At 38.1% G+C, this 21,113-nt stretch overlaps 1 protein-coding gene across 1 annotated transcript; it reads left to right on the plus strand.

Annotated features, from left to right (window-relative positions):
- The first annotated feature begins 1,152 nt into the window (after positions 1–1,152).
- On the plus strand, positions 1,153–16,287 carry Btnl2 (butyrophilin like 2). Its single transcript, XM_074081702.1, has 9 exons — positions 1,153–1,272; positions 4,178–4,264; positions 5,734–6,081; positions 7,716–7,997; positions 9,066–9,086; positions 12,827–13,174; positions 14,264–14,545; positions 14,950–15,054; positions 15,590–16,287. Exons 2-9 carry the CDS (start codon positions 4,183–4,185, stop codon positions 15,625–15,627), a joined length of 1,506 nt encoding a protein of 501 aa, XP_073937803.1. The 5' UTR covers positions 1,153–1,272; positions 4,178–4,182; the 3' UTR covers positions 15,628–16,287.
- Positions 16,288–21,113: the final 4,826 nt, after the last annotated feature.

Consider the following 21,113-nt stretch of genomic DNA (forward strand, 5'->3'; position numbering starts at 1 on the left):
TTACAGGTGAGGGGAGTCTGTGGGCACCACAGCCATCTGGGACCCAGAGGCCAAGTAGGGAACAGACTCTGTTATTCTAACTGAAGAAGAGACAAGTGGAAGAGACCCCCTTACCCATATCCACCCTTAGTTATTTTATTGTCCTCTACACAGTGAGGTTGGTCTTCATCTAGACCCAAAAAGGAAGGAGGAATTCTCACATTGAGAACAGTAACCTTATTTTAGGTGGTCTAAACATGGGTTGTTGATAACAAGGAAGGGGAAGAAACTTCCAGAAAAATCAGCTGAAACCAAGTCATAATGCTACATATGTTAAGCTATTACATGGAAATAGAAATCTTAAATTAAGTTCAACATTCTTCTGGAGGATTTTGAGAATGTATTTGTAGACTCCTCACATTTAAGAAAAACAGGCTGAAGGTGAACATGATGGAAAATATGGCTGCAACAAGATCATGCAACAATGGTGCCAAGAACCTCTGTAATCAGTCATATTCTTTATACCCAAACTTTATGTTGAGAAGCTTACCAAATTTCTCTGGTAAGTACCTGAGAGTAATTAAACCATTTACTATCCAGCAAAGGAAGATAAAGAACCAAAATAAAGAGAGCAATAAAATAGAGCACGAGGGACCTTGACCTGGTGCTCTGATCTGGAAGACTCTCCCTCTTCCTGGGACTCTATTTTCTCATCTGTAGAATGAGGGGTAGGATACTTGATGGAAAGTCTTGGTTCCAACTCTGAAACCCATGGCCACCTTTCCTGGAGGAAACTTGGCCTTGGTTGGGGAAGTCTTTGTGCCACAATCTGGAGGGCAGGGTGAAGACAGGCAAGACATGAGGTGCTGTCCGATGGCAGATCTACATGAGACTTTAGTGATGGTGCAGGTGGGGGATGAAAGGGGACCCAGCATGAGTCCCTGGCTTTCTTTCTTGGGAAGCTGAGGAGTGACCACTGTGTCTGTAGGTCTAAAGAACTCACAATGGAACCCAGTCAAAGTCCACTCATCCTCTGAGTTTCACTTTTGAGAGTACTGCCTCTGGTAGGAGGTGAATGTGCCATTCTGATTGGAGTCTCATTTTCAGAGTCATCCTCGGGTTTGGCTCTGCCTCCAGCTTTGCAGCATTAAAGCCTCCCTTCACCCAAAGCTCCAGGGAGCCACCTCCACCCTCTCAGGTTGTCCCATAATTCTGTCTCCAACCAGTGAACTCTTGGGCTCTGACCTGTCTTTGGACACCTGCTATGTGGATGAAAGATACAACTGACACCAAGTAAGAAGACCCAGCAGTCAGGAGAGAGGGACTCGCGAGTGGCTTGGAAAGAGCTTGATGAAGGATGGCTATAGGAGTTTGAGGAAGTCCATTAAGATAAGGAAGTGGGCGCAGAGGCAGGGTCAGTGTTCTGTTGAGAAACTCTGCCATCTGTTATAATGGCTGTCTGGTTTGCATTTCTTATTGATCTCCTGCTGCATATTTTTCAAAATGTTATTATAGCTCACTTGATCCTCACCATGTTTCTGTGGTACAGACTGGGTATGGAAGGGCACTATTTAGAAATCAGAAAATCAAGATCGTGTTATTCCTTTCTTATGTATGATTGGGGCTTGTGTGCCATGGTGATGCTATACCTAGAAAAATGTTAGGAATGATTGTCACCATTAGAGAGGAGAGGAAGTAGAGGTAAAGTGAGATGTCACAAAAATAGAAACGAGGTCTCTCTGCTACTAGAACTCTTATTTTATCTTGCTTTCTCTCTATAAATATGTTATGTTTTAACATATGACAAACTGTAGCTGTTTTTAAAGTTTATGTAGGCATATAAACTTTAAACTTTGTGAAATGAATTAATTTGTTTTTAACAGTTAATTTAAAAATTTAAGCAAACCAAATATTATGGTTACTTAACATTTTCAGGTTTAACATTCACAACTCTTTACTGGGAAGAATTCTAAGACCCCTGGTCTGTGTAATTTATGATGTTCTTTAATGTGAGTCTGAGTAGTGTGGGCATAGATCTCAGAATTTGCGATTGATGTCTACCTGATGCCTAGACACAAGATACCACTTACCATCACATCTTAATTGTGTTTTATGCAGAAAATTAAATTAAATATAAAAATTTTGAGAATTCAATGATACATATTAATTTCAGATCATATATCAGGATGATACCAAAGTTTACCATATTTAATATCAACCGTTTCAGAAGATCTTTGATCTACATTTAGTGGAAAAATAGAGATGTCAAAAGTTTGCAATTAAATTCTTTTTATTTAAAGTTTGCAAAGTTAAGTCCAGTTACTTATCTACCAAAAAATGTACCAAGGATGTTCAGCATGTCCTGCATGGTCCATGGCAGGGTTTTCCCTTGGCATTGCTGATGCTGGGCTGGAGAAACTTTGCCAGGGGGCCTGTCCTGTGCATTATAGAGTATTTCGTAGCATCCCTGGATTCCACTCATTTTATGTCCCCTCTGCCCAGTGTGACAACCAAAGATGTCTCCAGACATTGCCCAATGCCTTCTAAAGGCAAAGCATTCGAGAAGCTTCACACTTTAGGCACTTCTTCCCCCATTGAGAATCCTGTTCGCAGGCAGTTTCTCTGCCTTTGATTTTTCTCTCCAAAATCTACCCCTGAGCACCAGAGAAGATTATGATGCACTCTCACACATTTCTTCAAAAGTTTCCTTGATTTGAACAATATTTTTTCTCTAAAGTGCATTTGCAGGCTTTCCCTCCTTCCTTTAACATAAAAGTCCTAATGGAACATAGGCCTCTAAAGTGATATGTGGTAAGAGTGGGCTCTTCTTGATTCATAGAACTGAGGACAGTGCTTGATGTAGGCTTTGTAAGTCATTCTTGCTCTTACTTGGTGGAAAAATATTTCTTCTTTTCACAAAAGAAATCAAGTAAATATCAGCCATATCCTTCATCCTAAGGAGAGGTGAACAGTAATTTTCAAGAGGCACACTACCAACAGTCTATGCTGTCTTATAGTACTAAGTCTAATTTCCACACAGATATTTTAGTGCTCTTTTAGATCTAGGTATTTATTTACATTCATAGTTTTCTTAGAAATGTCTTAGATGAAGCTACACATTTTTGGCATTTAAACTACACATTTTAACTCAGGGCCTCGTGTTTTCTAGGCAGGTACTCTACTACTTGGGCCATTCCTCAGCCCCTGAAGGTATACTTTTTTTTGAAAAGCAACTAGAGTAATATTAGAGTAATAATCTCCTAAATCACTCATTCATAATTTCTCTTTCAGACTGTTAATTCCAGTTCCCAGCCCCAGAAAATCTTACCAGTGTAGTTTCTGAGAAAATGAAAGTAGTATGAGACTCAACATTGACCCAGAACTGGTTCTTTTGAGTGTGAACCAAGCTTTTCTTTCAATAAAATACTTGACACATCCAATATAGGAAGTCTTCAATATAGGAAGCCTTCTACTCTGAATTTTCCATTTTCTACATAAGGCTTTCTTTATCTTGGTAAACTTAAAACTTTTAGCTGTTCATCAGTGTTTTTATTACACTGTTACAATGAGCTTGATCTCTTTCAGTAAGGCTATTTTATTCATTCCTTGTGTCTTCAAGTCTATTCTAAATGGTCATTTCCCTGACCATCCTCTGTGATAAGTACTATTTCTAAGGCTCTTTCTTTCACTCTCCAAGGTACCAATTCTTCTGGGTTCTCTGATGATGGCAGCAAATGTTGGCTTCCTAGTGGCAGAGTGGGGACACAGAGCCTTATGACTCTGTCCACCGCATCTGGAAACTGTAGTGATGACAGTCTTTGCAGGAAAGGGCAGAGAAAGACAAAGAAAAAATATTTGAATTCTGCTATATAAATTTCTGCATGATCACAGATGGACCTAAGGAGTTTTTCTTTTTTTATATAAAATTATCTCTTTACCTCAGGAATACTTTTTATTTCAATCACAAAGCTTCCTATTCAGGCCTAAGGAACAGCTTAAAGTAGAACACTTCAGGGAGGGGGTCAGTTGTGGTCAATAACTATAAGGAAATGGAGCCCCACCATTTCACAGTTCAATTGCGAAGGGGTTGATGTTGATTCCTCATTAAGATTCCATTGCCACTAGAAATCATGAAACATGCTGGCTATATCATAGCCTTGCTGAGGCATAGTCATATATTCTCCCGTGTTTGTTCCAGGGAGAATGTTGGATATTATTCCAGGGTACAGTGTGTCTGGTATGATTGCCTCCTTCTTCTTCATCCTGCTGACCATGAAGCAATCAGGTAGGATTCCCTTCTTTTTAATGTTCTACTGATATAGCCTAGATGCATAGTACTAAACTCAAAAGGACTAGTACAGTACTTAAGAGTACAGGCCTATAGCTCAAAGGATCTGTGTTTCAAAAAGAGCTTTGTCATCACTGAAAAGTTGCTTGCGCACCTAAGGGCTTAGTTTCTTCAACTTTATGAGAAGAGCAATGGTACCTATGCCTCATAGGCTAGCACAGGTTTCAGGAGTCAATAAGATATACACTGAAAGCACTTGAATCAATTGCTGGAGCATGTTATTATTTTATTCTCTTGCTTCCATGCAGGATAGAGCTTGGGGAGCAAGAAAAGCAGCTGCTTCATTCATGTAGTAAGTGGCATAAAATATTTGGAAATATGAAACTACAAGGAGACTTTCAAGATAAGAACTTGGAAATCTCAGTAGCTGAGTGTTATTAGTCAAAATGTTGTGCCTTGAAAAAGAATTATGAAAATGCAGTGTGGGAGGAAAATGTCAGAAGTCCAAGGAAAACATATCTTGATGAAATAGGAAAAACACTGGACAGGGCTTTAGGGAAAAATGTAACACCAGTTCTGGATTCAGTGCTGTGGAAGTTGTGTGATGAGGTGAGGCTGTTGTCCCCTCTTCACCGTTTTCTGACCTATAAAAGAAGTGAACAAGAGGGTATGACTTCATATTTAGATTTCATCAGTTAAAGATACAAAATATCTCTATTTAAGTTACATAGAGGCTTTTTTGAGCAGCATCTATTTTTATATTGAGCAGCAACTAAGCAAGGTGAGATTCTATCTCAGGAGGACTGAAATATGCATAAAGAAGGACAAGTGGCCCTGGAGCATTAGGATGAGAAAGAATAAAACTTTCTAGACAAACTGCCTCCCTTAATTCATCATAAAAAGTCCTTGTGAAAATTGCATTCTACATAATGTCAGTAATTGCAGTCTTGCCTTCTCTAGAGAAAAAAAACTCTCTTTCTTATCTAGAAGAGGATTTTGCAAAACTAAAAACTCTAATGAAAAAATTTACCATCACCAAATTTTAGGAAAATGACTAAAATGTTTATCACTATGAATTACAAAGTTCCCAACTAAAATCAATTTTCTATTAACTTACTTGAGAATAAGAGTACTCCAGAGATGGTGATATCAATATCTTAAAGATGAAGAATTTAGGATTCCAAGTCTTAAGATCTCATTAAGAATAATGGACTTGCCCCAAATCACAAAGCTGGTGACAGATTAGGCATTCATATTCAAAATTTTGAACTGCTTTTATTTATTAAATTTTGTTAAATTTTCTTTAACAAGAAAATTTGCAAATCACAGTGCTGGATTTCTCTAAGACATTGAAAATAAAGCTCTCCCTTCTCTAGGTGCCTCCATTCTAAGAGGCTGGTCACTCTGAAGCAAGCATAATTATCCTCTGTTGGCATTTACTGTACTTCTTTTTCACTGCTTTGCAGATGACTTTAGAGTGATTGGTCCTGCAAATCCTATCCTGGCCAAGGTTGGTGAAGATGCTCTACTAACCTGTCAACTTGTCTCCAAGAGGACCATGATGCACATGGAGGTGACATGGTACCGCTTGAAGCCCAGCACCCCTGTGACCTCACACTGGGACAGATCTGAGAAGACTGAGATACTGATAGAGGAGTATAGAGGCCGGATGGAAAGAATAGAAAACAGCACTGCTGAGGGAATTGTGACTCTTAAGATACACGATGTCCAACCATCTGACAATGGACAATACTGGTGCCATTTCCAGAAGGGGAGCTATTGTGCAGAGACAAGTTTGCAGCTCAAAGTAGCAGGTGAATATCTGGGCAGGGGCATGGGGTCTCAGAGAGACAAGTAAACTAATTTGTGGTAAGCTTCTTGTCAGTTGAAGAATTCCCTTTTGATTATCAATGCAATTCCTAATGCCCAGTCTTCTACCCTGAGTCATTTGAAAACAGTTGTTCTGGAATCTTCAAAGCAAGACCACTTATAAAATATGTTCCAATGTTTAACTTGCATGATTTTGAGTGTCCTTAAGGATTACTTGAAAGCCATGATAGGTAGTCGTTAGCAATTTTTCTGGGACACAAATTTGTGTCACATAAGGCTAGTGTAGAAGAACAACTTGGTTGCTGAGTGAATGAGCCCAGCTGACTGTCCAGTAATCAATCTGAGTGGAATTTGTTGTTCTCTGCCAACTTCATTTATGCAGTAACTGAGATGTGAAACTTTGTTTATGTAATGGCCTTGCTAGAAACCTAACAATGAGGTTCAAGAAATTAGGAACGTATGCTGTTATGGAAATAATTATATACTTTGTTCAATGAATCAGAGATCCATGGGTGCTTCTGGAAGCACCCACTGTGAATGGCAAGGGTCTGCAAAAAGCTTTCGTACTAGCAAAGCAGGAAAGAGCAAGGAACAAGGAAAGAACTGAAGGATGGGTCTGTGTTATTGGAAAAAATCTGAAAAGTGAGCTATCAAGTGGTTCCTGAAAGAAACAACTCTTCCACATGCTAAAGAGAAAATCAGGCAAATACACTTTCCACACTGGAGATGTTAACATTGCTGGCTGATGCTGCTTGTTTCTTCACTCCCAGCATCTTCTTCACACATGTGGCTATGTTGTTACTGTTAATGTGTTCATTCAAATTGGATGAAAGAACCCACGAGCTGTAGGTTGGGGGGGATTCATACCAATGTTTTAAGGGTTAGGGACATTTAAAATTAAGCTGAAATTTTTCTATGACTTCAGGAAAAGGGCTTGGTCTTTTTCCTTAGCAAGTGATAAAGACAGAATTATCACATATAGAAAATACAGTTCCTTTTGGGATTGGGAGTTTTAGCATTGAATAAAGAAATAATTTCATAATATAAACTTCTACAAAAAAGCATAACTAGGAATTCTAAAAAATGTTTTCTCCATTGAATGAAATACTTATGTTGAATAAGTCTTCATGCAGCTTATCTACAGAATCCCAAAATCATATCCTCCAACAAAAAATGGGAATAATAGTCCCATGGAGGTGATTTCTGACTTTATATTAAATATTTTGTTTAAATTGGTGTACAGATATCATCCAAAATGTCAAAGTGCCTGATATAGACAATAAAAGAAGAAAAGGCAGAGCTTGCGTCATAAATGAGTTTATAAATAAATTACAGCACCTTTGTTTGCATTACTAGGCACACAAACAAAACATTATGTTTCCTGTTTCTTTATTTCCCCATACTAAAAACTAAATACTAAAATATAAAATTAATAGAATGGGAACAAATAAAATGTATCAGAATTCCAGTTTCAATGGGATGAAACTTTGGAATGCTTTCTGTTCCTCAGAACCCTGAGCTCCCACCTTCCCCCTCTGAGCTTCATCCCTTGGATCTTGGTTTTCTTGGCCTTTACTGCTGAGGGTTCTGGGCTTAGGGATGTGCTTTCCCCCTGCAGGTGTGGGGTCTGCCCCTAACATCCACATGGAGGCGTCTAGGGAAGATGGAGTCCAGTTTGTGTGCACTGCAAAGGGCTGGTTCCCAGAGCCCCAGGTCTATTGGGAAGACATCTTGGGAGAGAAGTTGTTGACTGTCTCTGAACATCACATCCCAGATGAAGATGGGATGTTCTATGTGGAAGACAAACTTGTGGTCAGGAATTCCTCTGTAGAGACCGTGTCCTGCTATATCTACAACCCTGTCCTTGATGAGGGAAAGGAGGCAGTGATCACCTTCTCAGGTCAGTATTCTTCTTCTAGAACCTGGTGCTCAGGTCATGAGGAAAGGTTTCAAGGACTGTGCAACAGCAACTTCTATTTTTGTTAGTGAAAATACTAACATTTAACAACATCTATTAAAATCCATCAAATATTTATGACTAGAAATATATACACTGCATTTTGATTGAAAGGCTATTAGTGGCACTTTATTAATTTTCAAGTTTTATCGTTTCTTCTTTCTGCCTTGATGTTTAATTCACAGAGATTAATTGTACTATACAAATAATAAAAATATTCTTTCAACTGAAATGTTTTACTGTGCTTTGTTGTACCAATTACTTCTAGGACTGTATCATATGATGATAAACAGAAATGGAAAGAATAATTTACATAATAGCATGTTAATTATAATATCATTTATAAAACCCAACAAAAACAATAACCAAGATCCCAACATAATAGTGAAGTGTTGAGTTTCTTATTTCACTAAAAATTAGTTTTTATAAAACTAATTTTTGAACAATTTTAAGAACTGATAACATCCTCATGATATTTCAATGAAAAGATCTATCTGTCTCTCAATCTACAAATAGACATTTATAATCATGTAAAGTTATTGTCTTTAAATAACTTTCAAATGGACTAAGACTTTTGGGACTCTACATTTGGATATAATATTATTCATATAAATGATTACATTGAAAAGGTAAAAGTCAGTTTTATATAGTAATGTTAAAAAGAAACTAAGTTATGTACTCTCAGTTTGGAATTGTAATAGCTGTTTATGTTTATACATTTCATACATTCATACATTGACAAAAAAGAATATGCATTCTTTTTTAACTGATAGCTAAATACTAGCAGAAACAAGCAGAATTATTGGGAGGTAAAATTGACAGCATTCTTGTGGTACAGAAAGCTGGATCATCAGATTATCCATGGGAAAGTATCACTATTTTTCTGCATTTTGTATTTTTTTTAAACAAATTGAGTTCATTAATAAAATGTAGAGCTTGCTTTTATTTTTGGAAATAGTTTCTTTCTTTTAGACCAAATTCCTTAATATGTTATTCTTGTTCTTTTTCCAGAGAAACTCCAGGCAGAACTGGGTGAGTAGGATGCACTGGCATGCCCTCTCCTCAGAGGAGGGCAGAGTATATGGATCTGCCTACACACTTCCCAATCCTGATAAGAAACAAGGCAGGACTTTTCCAAGTGTACTGTGGCTCAGACTACCACGGTCTCCATCCAGGACTTTTCCAAGTGTACATTAGGTTAGTGTGAGAGGGAAATGGCAAAGCTCAGACTACCACGGTCTCCGTCCAGGACTTTTCCAGAGTGTAACCTGCTACTTTGGGGGTCATGGAGATTCCATTGAGCCTCAGATGGGTACTTATTAAGGGAATGGGCATCATCTCTGCTCTGTATGACAAGAGGAAAGAACTGCCTCTGGGCTGTGTGGGGGATGGCATGGGACAGGTGGCTAGCTTTGGAGGCCTTTTAAAACATCCTAGTGTAAATGAGAGTAGTATCATTATCTCCACCTCTAGTCCCTCTCTGTGCACCTGTTTTTACCCCAAAAGGCTCCTAACCTCCTCGCTATTAGGAGGAAACTGTTTCTTTACTGTATGCAGCCTGGGATTCTGCCACTGCAGTGATAATGTTCTCATTCTTTTTGCATTTTTAAATTTTTATTTCACTATCTAGTTGGGTTGCAGATATTATTTTACTATGTCTAAGATAAGTGGTTTAAAAATTAACCAACTGGTGTTGGAGCCTCTGAGTTTGTCCTTTACTTCCTTCTGCCTTGTTTTTCTGACCTTCTCTCCCAGCCTGTGGCAGCCAGCCTCCTCTCTGCTCTGATGTTCCTTGTCTTAGACCTCTCATTTCCTCCTCCATCAATACATTGCCATCCATTCAGTCTCCTCTTAGAGGAATATGGTGAAGAGGTGAACTTATGAATGGTAGGAGAGTTTAAGTATACCTTTTACCCATGTAGGAGCTTTTGAGGAAAATCAGTGTAACAGATACATTACAGTCTTTGGCAAAATGTAGATTGACACCTTTGACCCTATTAAGCTGTAAATATGAAGAGAAGAGCCTCTAGAAGGTTAAAGGTAGTTCCACAGCCTTAGGAGGCACTCACACCTGGGAGCCTTGCCCTTTCAGTAGAATCTGTTTCTGCCTGGGGCGGCCAATGTACCTGATCCCACAGAAACCTTACCTGACAGAGCTTGTTTCAGGAAACTAAGCCAGCACTTGGGGCAGGCCAACACAAGTCTCTGTCCTTCAGGAAAAATTTAATCAAAGAGTTACTCCTCTGACTCCCCCAAACCACTCTAAATGTCCATTGGTAACTGAGTATGCAAGATGCAATCCCATGTTGAGTTGTTCTTAAATTGTGGTGTCCTTCTGAAAACACGGTAAGACAAGATGGAAAGACAGTGCCTCTCTTTGCTTCCTGTTAGGTGGGGAGTGGAGCTGTGCCTCCAGGAGCTTTGATTGTGCTGCAGTGATTGCAGGGTCCAGGAACTCTACAGCCACCTCTGTGTCATCCTCAGAATTAGACAATCAGAGGAAGGACCCACAAGACGGGCCACCCAAGTCTCAATAATGCAATTACTTCCCAAAGTTTATATTCTGGCAAATAATTTTATTAGTTTTTAAAAACAATGACTAGTTGCTAAAATGTTAATTATATTCCCAGGCTTTAAGTACTTTGCAGGAATTACTTCATATTTTCTTACAATAGTTATAAGGGTTAATAGATTTAACCTTCATTTTATAGATAAGACTTAGAGACGTGATCTGCTGATATAAACTGCAGTATTTACCATGTAATCCATGTTTACCCAGTTTAAGAGTGCAAGCTTTTAGTTACTTATGTGTGATTTTGTAAACTCAGTAGTCTTTGTTATTCTCATCTTTAAGCCTGACAGAGTAGCTCAAGTGGTAGAGCACCTATCTAGCAACTTTAAAGCCCTGAGTTGAAGCCCCAGTACCACCAAAAAAAAAAAAAGAGAGAAAGAAAATTAAAAATATTATTGTCATCTTTAAAATGAACAAGTTTAATTTAATGTCTAATATACTTTCCAGTCCTAAGAGACTAGGTGTAACATAATTCAGCCTACATGAGGAATGAGAAATCCCACTTAATTAAACATGTTGAATGAAAGGAGATTGGATTGTATGATGTTAAGATTATCAGCTTTCAAGGAATTATTGCATAATTTGGTGTACTTCACATCCCAAAGAAATTTTATTTTTCCATGGACATGCAAGGCATTTCAAAAACACATTTCCAATACTCAAAAAACAAAATAAAGTAAGTTTGGGTAGGAATTGTGCAGAAGGCTGAATACTAAACTGTAGAAAAAGACAGTTATGCAGGGCTGCTGTCTGGGACTTGTCTTCTGGTGGAACAGCACTAATATTAAACAGGCAGCACAATTTATCTAGCACTTTAAACCATTTATATTTGGATACTGGAAAAATAGGGAGTTTTACAAATCTACAAAGCATCTAATTAACTAAATATTCATACCTGTATTTTGCTTCCTTTAGTCCCCATTAGAGTCAATTTTAGCCCTTGGTGATCTGAGACTAGCAGAGAAGCCAGTCTGAAATTCAATATGTGCCACAGGTCAGAGACGGGAAAAACCCACATGGGTAATGGAGATGAGGAAGCTGTCTGTTTTGTTGAGCAATGTACATTAAGATGTGGATGGACAAATAGCAAAGTGATTCCTTGCTCACTTTTAAAAAATTACTTCCCTTATCTTTAGAGTTTCACAGTCACATATTGGAGATATTGTTTTTGGTTAAATTGAAGAGCAAAGCAAAGCAAATTCTGGAAATGGCAGAATTTTAGTTAGGATAGAGGGCAATAACCTGAAATAACCTAAAATTGTGTCAATAGTGAGTTTCCTCTTTACGAAAGCTCCTAGCAGATTTTGGCTAATGATATATGGGGATATACTGAGCACTGACACTATGCAGAGAATCTGAAGTTTCATGCCTGCATTTCTATTATAAACAATCACACAACATGTGTGAAACCATTCTTACCACTTTATAGAAAAGGGTGACTCTCAATTTAGAATGCAGCAAACTGATATGTCCAGATTCTGATGAGAACTGAAAGTGTATAGCTTAGGTTCTGGAAAGTCCCTAGAGAAAATCTTTTCCACTCTCCACAGCAGTAGAGTCAGACTTCTTTTGTACATTCATCATTGTCTCACATTTTGCACTTTGCCAGCCTCTCCAATTCTTGATCTTAAAAGTGTTTCTCCACATATGTGGAACTTTGGGGAAAAATACAATGGCTGGACCTGACTTAGACTAACTTGTGGCAAGGTTTTATTTTTCTTTTCAATTTTTGTTACTAAAAATCCACCTGACACTCATTTTTAACCTCATCCCCATGATCAAAATAGAAGGGGGGTGGTTGGCTCCGACACCATCAAGTGTCGTAGGTCTAGGCCTCTGCTCACAACACATGGTCATCTAAGTGTTTTATATAGGTCATTTTGTTTAACCTTGCATCAACCTTCTGATTTGGGCAGTAATATGCCAATTTTATAGTTTAAAAAACTGAGGCGTGGGCAGAAGTAATGTAAAGTCAATCAGATTTAAAGTGATTAAAAAAAAGTATTCATTTTATTCTGAAAAATCATTTCATTACTGACCTATAAAATGAGCAAGGATAACCTTTACCTTGAGACCGCATTCTCCAAGGGATGACCTCAAGTCTCATTCTCCCTCACAATTCCCACTAGAGATATTCTTGGTGATGACATTGTTTCCTCCATTTTGATTCATTCATTATTTTGTATGATATATTTAACAGCTTTCTTAAAAGTGATTGGACCTTCAGAGCCCACCCTTGCCAGAGTGGGAGAAGACATACAATTAACCTGTAACCTGTCCCCCAAGACTAATGCACAGAGCATGGAGGTGAGGTGGATCCGATCCCACTGGTATCCTGCAGTTTATGTGTATATGGATGGGGACCATGTGGCTGGAGAGCAGATGGCAGAATACAGAGGGAGGACTGCATTGCTAAGTGATGCCATCCATGAGGGGAGACTGACCCTGCAGATACACAATGCCAGAACTTCAGATGATGGGCAGTACTGGTGTCTTTTTGAAAAAGATGGTGTCTACCAGGAGGCCAGTCTGGATGTGAAGGTGATAGGTAAGGGTGATAGGTTGATGTTTTGGACTCAATACCTTCCTATCTCTTTAGCATGCTTATTCCTAGAAAAATATCTATTTACTTCAAAATATTCTTGATGCTCATTCACCTTCAAATTAATATTGGACATCCAATATGGAAGACCTATTATAGATACTTCAAGTCTACAAACTCAGATTGATTGATCTATCTATCTATCTATTAATTAATCTATTTTTTGCAATACTAGAGTTTGAACACAGTGCTTACCATTGCTAGGCAGGCACTGTACCAGTTGAGTTACACTGTACTCCAGTCCTCAGATGGACCAATTTAATTTGGGGGGTATAGAATGTGTTTCCCTATCATTATCTTCACAAGGTGACCATATATTTAGAGAAATCTGAGAATTTTGCTCCAAATTTTTACATAGGATTCATTATTTCACACTATATTATTAAAATTCTGGGAAATGTGCAGTTATGTAGAAGTATAATAATCCAAATACTAAACTAATTCACAAAGATTGACAACATTGGCATGGATGGAGGAAGAAAGATAAAATCACTTCTAGAATTGGTTTTCCAAGCTTAGCAAATATCATTGAGGATGCAGGCCAAAATCTTGGCTATTGTACATATTTCTCTCAGAGATTTTCAGTCTAAATTAATAAACATATTCAAGAAATAGTGAGAGGAATGCAGATTGAGAAGTTAAATAGGTCTTATCATTTTGTGACATTGGATATGGCTATTTATGATTTTGATTTTGAGAATATTCTTTTAGTCAGTTTCTTTCATCTTGTCCATGTGATCCCTGTGTGGTCAAAGTTATTTTGTTCTCAGGGACAGAAACAAAAGATTAGATTTGAAAAGTTATCTTACCAATTAATTTGTCCCAGAATGATTTAGGAATAAAAAAGTAAAAATAAACAAACAGAACAAGAAGGAAAACACTCCAGCCAGTCTCATCTCCAAGTGGATTGTCATTGCTCTGAAAGCTTTGTTGTTTTCCCAAGCCCTGTTAAATGTCTTCCTCTCAGTGTACTTGGTGGCCATACAAGGAATTGCAGAGGCTCCAGGCTTTATTTCTTTGGTCTCTGTTCCCCAGCTGTGGGTTCTTCACCACTGATCACTCTGGAGGAGCAGAAGGATGAAAAAATCCAGCTGATGTGCACTTCAGATGGATGGTTCCCACGGCCCCACGTGCAGTGGAAGGACATGGAAGGACAGACAATGCTATCATTTTCTGAGGCCCTGAGTCAAGGCAGCCATGGCCTGTTCCACGTGGAGACCTTCCTGTTGGTCGCAAACAGCTCTGAGACAAATGTGATTTGTTCTGTCAGCAACCTCCCTCTGGGAGAGGAGAAAACAGCAGCTTTTTCTCTCTCAGGTAGGTGATCCATACATTCCTCTCATGTATGAGAATTAAGTACCAAGACCAATTCAGACTCACTCATCATAATGCTCTTTTTAAAAAACACATTTTCTTCTCTTTGATAAAGTAATCCTGCTGTCTCTTGCACAGCTGGTTTTCATGACACCTAGGAATCCCACTTCTCTGAATTTCTTATGGAGCCCTAAAGTTACAGTTGTTTTTGGGTATGAGCTAACTTCTAATAATTTACTGTACTTCACTATACCCATAAACTCTGTTCCTCTGATATGAAAGCAGTAATAGGATTTTGGTTGTTTGTCCCTCATTGTGAATTTTATACTGGATCAAAAATTGATTTTCCCTAACACCATCTTCATGGTTGTTGCCTGGGAAATTTTATCCTTTTGCCACCCAACCAGAATCCAAGCCGAATATTTTGTGGAAGATACTGTCTGTACTGTCTGTTCTGGGATTGCTTCTTGTCATGGCCAAATTGCTTGTGATGATGAAGACCTATATGAAAGGTAAGCTAGGTTATAGAACCAGTGTGGAGCACACTTTGCCATGAGACTTTCCCTGGCCTCTCCTTTCAGTGGTCACATATGGGAGGCATACAACGAATATTTAGTAATTAGTAAACTACCGGAGTTCCTGGTTTACATCTATGTAATCAAGGCTCAATGATGAATAAGCTTGGCATTTACATTCTATATGCTTGGCATAGAGAAGCAACAAAATTAAAAGACAATAACTTGATTCCTTGCTGCCTGTTCCCCAGTGACCTAGTTAAGAAAGAGAAAGAGAAAGTTAGTGGCATGCCATGCTGTTGTCAAGGCCTAGAGCTGAGACCTTCCTGAGACTGTTTGCATGAATATTTCATGAAAATATTTAAAAGTATTATGGCTTACTTGGTGATTACTGCTTTGCTGAATATCATGTATTTTGCATGCCTTAGAAAGCTCCACTCTAAATTTCTTACATCATAAAACTGTTTGAGTGTTTAGATGTCAACACTTTTCAATACTGATGCACGATTGAAATGGATTTCTTTCTTTACAGTAACTGTGACAATGGATCCTAATACAGCTCTTTTTTAATTATTCATTTATTCACCTGTGCATACATTGTTTGGGTCATTTCTCCCAGCTGTTTCTGAGATGCACAAGGATGCAACTCCTGAATATTCACGCAGCCGGACAAGAGAACTAATGCTGAGAAATGGAGGCCAAGGAGAGGATGGGATGGACCCCGCACACAACTGACTGTCTTGTGGAAGGCAGTCATCTCTGTATCACCTGAGAATGGGTTTTGGGCAATGGGTTGCCATAGAAATGAGTACATGGCCATCATTTCTTCTCCCAACCTACTGTTCCTGAGGTCAGAGTCCCCTGACTACGCCTGTGGACACCTCTCCTCTTGTAACATGACCAACAAATTCCCTTTCTGCACCTTCCCCCAAACTTTCTTCTCTGAAACTCTCCCCACCCCCTTCATCCTTTGATCCTTTGTTGTAGGTTCTCTGGAAATCTTTCCTGCATTAATATCTCCAGTGCAAACAATCTTGACTTCTGGGAACCAGCATGGTATTTTGAGTCCCAGATTTCTTTTACCAACTGCTTGAAGGGGGCTCACATGCTCATCAAGATACCAGGTCAATGCCCTGTATAGCTATCGTTATCTCAACCAGCAAAAACCCTTGTTCCTTCCTATTATGGCTTATACTCTCTCTACAACAAAATTAGAAATAAGGGCAAAATAGTTTCTGCTGGATATTGAGGGGGTGGGGGGAGAGGGAGGGGGTGGAGTGGGTGGTAAGGGAGGGGGTGGGGTCAGGGGGGAGAAATGACCCAAGCCTTATATGCATGTATGAATAATAAAAGAAAAAAAAAAGATACCAAGTCAAAAGTGCTTTAACCTAACTCCAGCTTCAAGTCTGACCTGATGTCTAATCCTTTCAGAGACTTACTCTATTCCAGGTTCTGTGATATCCTGCCTCATGCTCATAATCTAATAGGAAATAATAATCCAGTTGGAAATGCAATTTCCCTATCCTAGAGGAGGAAATGAAAGGAATGATCAAGTAACTGATCAGTTTCTTTAACATAATGACAATTAAATTGCCCATGTACATGGAGTCATGAAAACAAAAATAAAGTTAAAAAACAGTGAGTTAGAATATAGCTTCATATAAAGAAAAAAATATGATCACTAAAATGTGATCTCAAAAATCATATGAATTGTTCCAAAATCCTTACTCCAGACTTTTTCAAAAAGTTAATGGAGGTCATGGAGTGAGGAAACATTTTAGAAATTCTAACCCAAGAGAAAAATTAATTATGTCGCATGCATTTGAAAGCATCTATTTTATTTTTAGAGCAAAATACACAATTTAAAGTTAACAATTATAAAATAAATGTAAGCAACAAGGGAAACAGAGTAAAAAATTAAAATCATAATGAGTTAAGAAAGAGAAACTGAATGTAGAATAAGAAAGAAAATAAAAACAAAAGGTTTTTGGAAAGAGTGTTAAACTCTCGTGAAGTAAAAGGGAGGAACACCCTCCAATGGCACTGCTGTTTTTGAGGATGGCAAATATCACAGAGTTGTCACTATCCTTTGAGGATCACTTATCTATGGTGCTCTGGAGTTTCTCTTTTAGATTATTATATTTCTCTCTGTTCCTGAGCTAATAAATTTCTATTTGAAAGTATGCGTTGTTCTCTCAAAAGTATTTATACATTTATTTTATCTTTTTAATTGTAGTAAAAAAGCATATTACATAGAATTTGTCATTTCATCATTTTAAGGTGCATGATTCAGTGCCTTCACAATATAATGCAACCATCATCACTATAGTTCAAGAACTGTCATCATCTCCAAGAAAACTCAATACTCAGTAAGCAATTACTACCCATTTTTCCATCACTGGAAACAAATGATCTGCTTTTTGTCTCTGCAAACTTTCCTACTCTGGGTATTTCATATAAATGGAATAATAAAATGCCAATTACCAATCCCAAGAAAGGATTCCCATTGCCCGGAGAGCAGCAAAGATTATTGCTATGCTACCTACCAGAAGTAGGAACCCATATTCTTACACTCTCGACATCAGCGCTACTGTTTAGGTTCACCAGGCTCTGGTTCCCTATTTGTCTGAGTCCAGTGACATAGACACACTCACACACAAAAAGTTATGCAAAGCAAGCTCATTGTATACAGATAGGCAGTGAAAGACAAAAAGAAGTCTCTGATTCATTCTAAGCCAGTCCCCCATAACTGAAGAAAACTGCCCAAGGTGGATGGGGTCTTGACTGCGTATATCCAAGGTTTGCCACACCTGAGGGACAAGCAGGGTTATATATCTCATGGCCATGGGACTCTCTGGAAAAAGATTTGAAGGACATCCTGCTTCTACAGCAGATGGGAGCAAAGCTCTGGCTCTCACAGGTTGCTCCTCTCTAACTTAAGATGTTACATTTCCCCGGAACAAGGCCTGTGCTGTTTTAGCAATTCCTTTATCTTGGGATGTTGCATTCTTAGTATGGTCTATAGTTATTCTTGAGAACTGCAAACAAGCAAGTGGAGAGAGACAACTGGATCGGTCTAAAGCTGCCTGAAGAACTGTCCAGAAGAAAGTGTGTATTGTATGAGTGCGTGAGAGAGAGGGGAAGAGAGAGAATATACTTGGCTTCCTTTATTTAGCATAATGTCTTCAAAATTCATACAAGTTGTGGCATGGATCAGTGCTTAATTCCTTTTTTAAATTAACAGACTTTATTTTATGTTTTTAAGTGTTTTATTATTAGCATGTTATAGTTATACAGAGGGTACATTGTGTCATTAATGTAAGTACTTATAATATATCTTAATTAAATTCACCCCATCTATCTTTCTCCTTTATCTCCTCTCCCCACCTTCTTAGAGCAATTTCAACAGGTTTCATTGCTCTATTTACATATGTGAATACCAAATACTTCACCCTCCTTCACACTTTATTTTTGTCCTCCCCCTTCCATTGGTGGGCACCCCTGGACAGGATCTGTTTTGCCTTTCTGTTCATTTATGAAAAATGAACATTTTTGCCAGTTTACAATAGTAATACAGGTGTTTTCTTTGTGACATTTACATACATACATGTAGAACACCCTGCATTGGTTCATCCCCTCCATTATTCTCCCTTCTCCCCATTCACCTTCTTGTGGTGACCTCAGCAGGTTTTAAAGTTCCATATTTATACATTTATAGGAAGTACATCAATCATATTCACCTTCTTTACTTTCTTCATTTACCCTCCCCTCCATTATTACCCTCCCCTTAACATGACCTATTTTATATTCTGGTCTTTATTGTAAAGGTGCTGTTCATTGTTCATTGGGATTTTTGACTTGGTATTTTACCTGCAAGTATATTGTACTTAAGTCAGTCTATCCTCCCTCCATTATTCTTTCTTACCCTCTACCCTCTATTCTGTGTTGTTCAGTAGTTTTCAGCATGTTTCATTGTGTCTTGTTCCTACACAGATGTGATGTATTTCATTATTATCCACTTTCTATCATTCTGTCATTTTCCTCCTCCTTTGGCCTCCCAAGGTTTTTGGCAAAATTGAATAGAAAGCCCAGAGTTCCTCTTTCACTCTACCTTCTCTCCATAGTTTCCTTTAACACTTTGTGCTAACATGTTACAGCTAATGAACAAATACTGACACATTATTTTCAATTGAAGTCCATAGCGAACAGTCAGGGTCACCTTTTGAGCTGTACATTCCATAGAGTTTGATAAATGGTTTAAACATTTTGAATACCTTGGTATGTCCTTTATTCTTTTTCAAGACTTACATTTATTAGTAAATATGGTAGTTTTAACATGTTACTATTTTGATTTAATGTAATTTAAATTTTTTTATTAGGTCTGAAGATTAACTATTATTGGGTGGAGGATTTTCCTATCCCGATAACTTCAGTCCAGCTTTTTGTATGCTAGCTTGTTGTGTGTAGGCCCTATTATAAATATATAGGCTTTCTTAGGGGAAAATATCATGGAAATGCATGTGTGTGTGTGTGTGTGTGTGTGTGTATGCATCTATGTTGGCGTGTGAGAGTGTGTATGTTAGCCTGATTCCCTCATTATATATTAAAGTACAATTTTCCTTTAGCTTCTCAAATTGATGAATTTACTGTCACAGTTCCAATTCTAGTTAGAAAAGCATGGTGGAAGGAGCAGGATTGGTGGTTTGAGGATGATACTCCATCACTGGCTAATGGATGGATGAGTAATTGAATTAATCATCAAGGGTCCAGTTCCCTTCCACTCCTGACACATAGATAGTTGGATACAGTGAAATGAAGCAGGGCAACTCTCAGATGTACAAATCAAGTGGATTTCAGTTTCAGAGAGTAGACTGGAGAAAACCAGAGAGTAAATTATAAACTCTTCTGCCTGATTTATTTGTCAGCAGAATGTCATTTCCAGTAGGCAATGATTTTTTTCTTCTCTTGTGTATCACACAAACTTGGAAAGTGATTATGTTAACTTATAAATAAACATTTGTGAAATGCATGAACAGATTAATAAATGGATACTCATTGGGCTTAATAGAGTTCACCATGGCAGAACCTAGTGATTTCAAGCTCATTACTTTGCCTGAACCTATGGGCTCCTTGGAGGCCTTTCACTGCTTATTGATTTACTAACAGCTGCAGATGAGGATAAGATGGACATTATTATCCCTGATGTTGCTATAACTCTAATTCTAATGGACCATCAAAATTCACATTTTCTTTGATCATCTACCTCCAGCTCCTGCTTCATAGGAAAATACATATTAAAATGAGTGAAGAAGTAATAGAAGACTCTCAAAGAACAAAATATGGATTTTTGATCCTGCAGGAGAGGTACTAAAAACTCATGTGATAATCTCATGTTAAAATGTCCTGAGTCTACCACAAAAGGAAAATACCAAAACTGAGCCCATTATCCTTTCTGTTCTATATCATATTCTCACTGTATATGTTCTTACTCCATTGTTACGACCTTCATGTGTAGAGTTTTCATGTCCAGAAATCCTTTCTCACTCATCATGTCTATTTCATTATACTTGTTTTTCCCTCATACCTTTAGTGTTTCTTGCTTGAATTATGCAAGCTGTCCTTTTACTGTCAGTACAATTTCTGGGCTCTGGATTTGTTCTTATTGAGTTCAAGTACTGGCTTTGCCACTTCATGACTGTGTGCCACAGGAAATCTCACTAAAGAGATACATCTTCCAAGTGAGGAGGTGAGAGGGACTTGTGGCTTAAACATTTGCCAGGAGTACAGAACAGTGTAAGTGGGTCCCTTCCATTATCAGGAAAGAATGTTCAGTTAAGAGGAGAAATTCATATTTTATATCTTGGAGTCACAATTTTGGTGATAAGCAGATGGGGAGGTTTGGATGCAGTAAAGGTCAGGGAAACCCTCAACAGTGGAAAAATTATTATCGGAAAAAAAATACCTCTATTGTAAGCAAGTCTTCTCTATGAAGGCTATGGATGTTTTTTCTTTCCTGCATAACTTTTTCTCTCTGAAAGCATAAATACCAGTTTCTT

The sequence above is a fragment of the Castor canadensis genome, chromosome 8 (assembly GCF_047511655.1).
Source record: "Castor canadensis chromosome 8, mCasCan1.hap1v2, whole genome shotgun sequence".
Classification (NCBI taxonomy): Eukaryota; Metazoa; Chordata; class Mammalia; order Rodentia; family Castoridae; genus Castor; species Castor canadensis.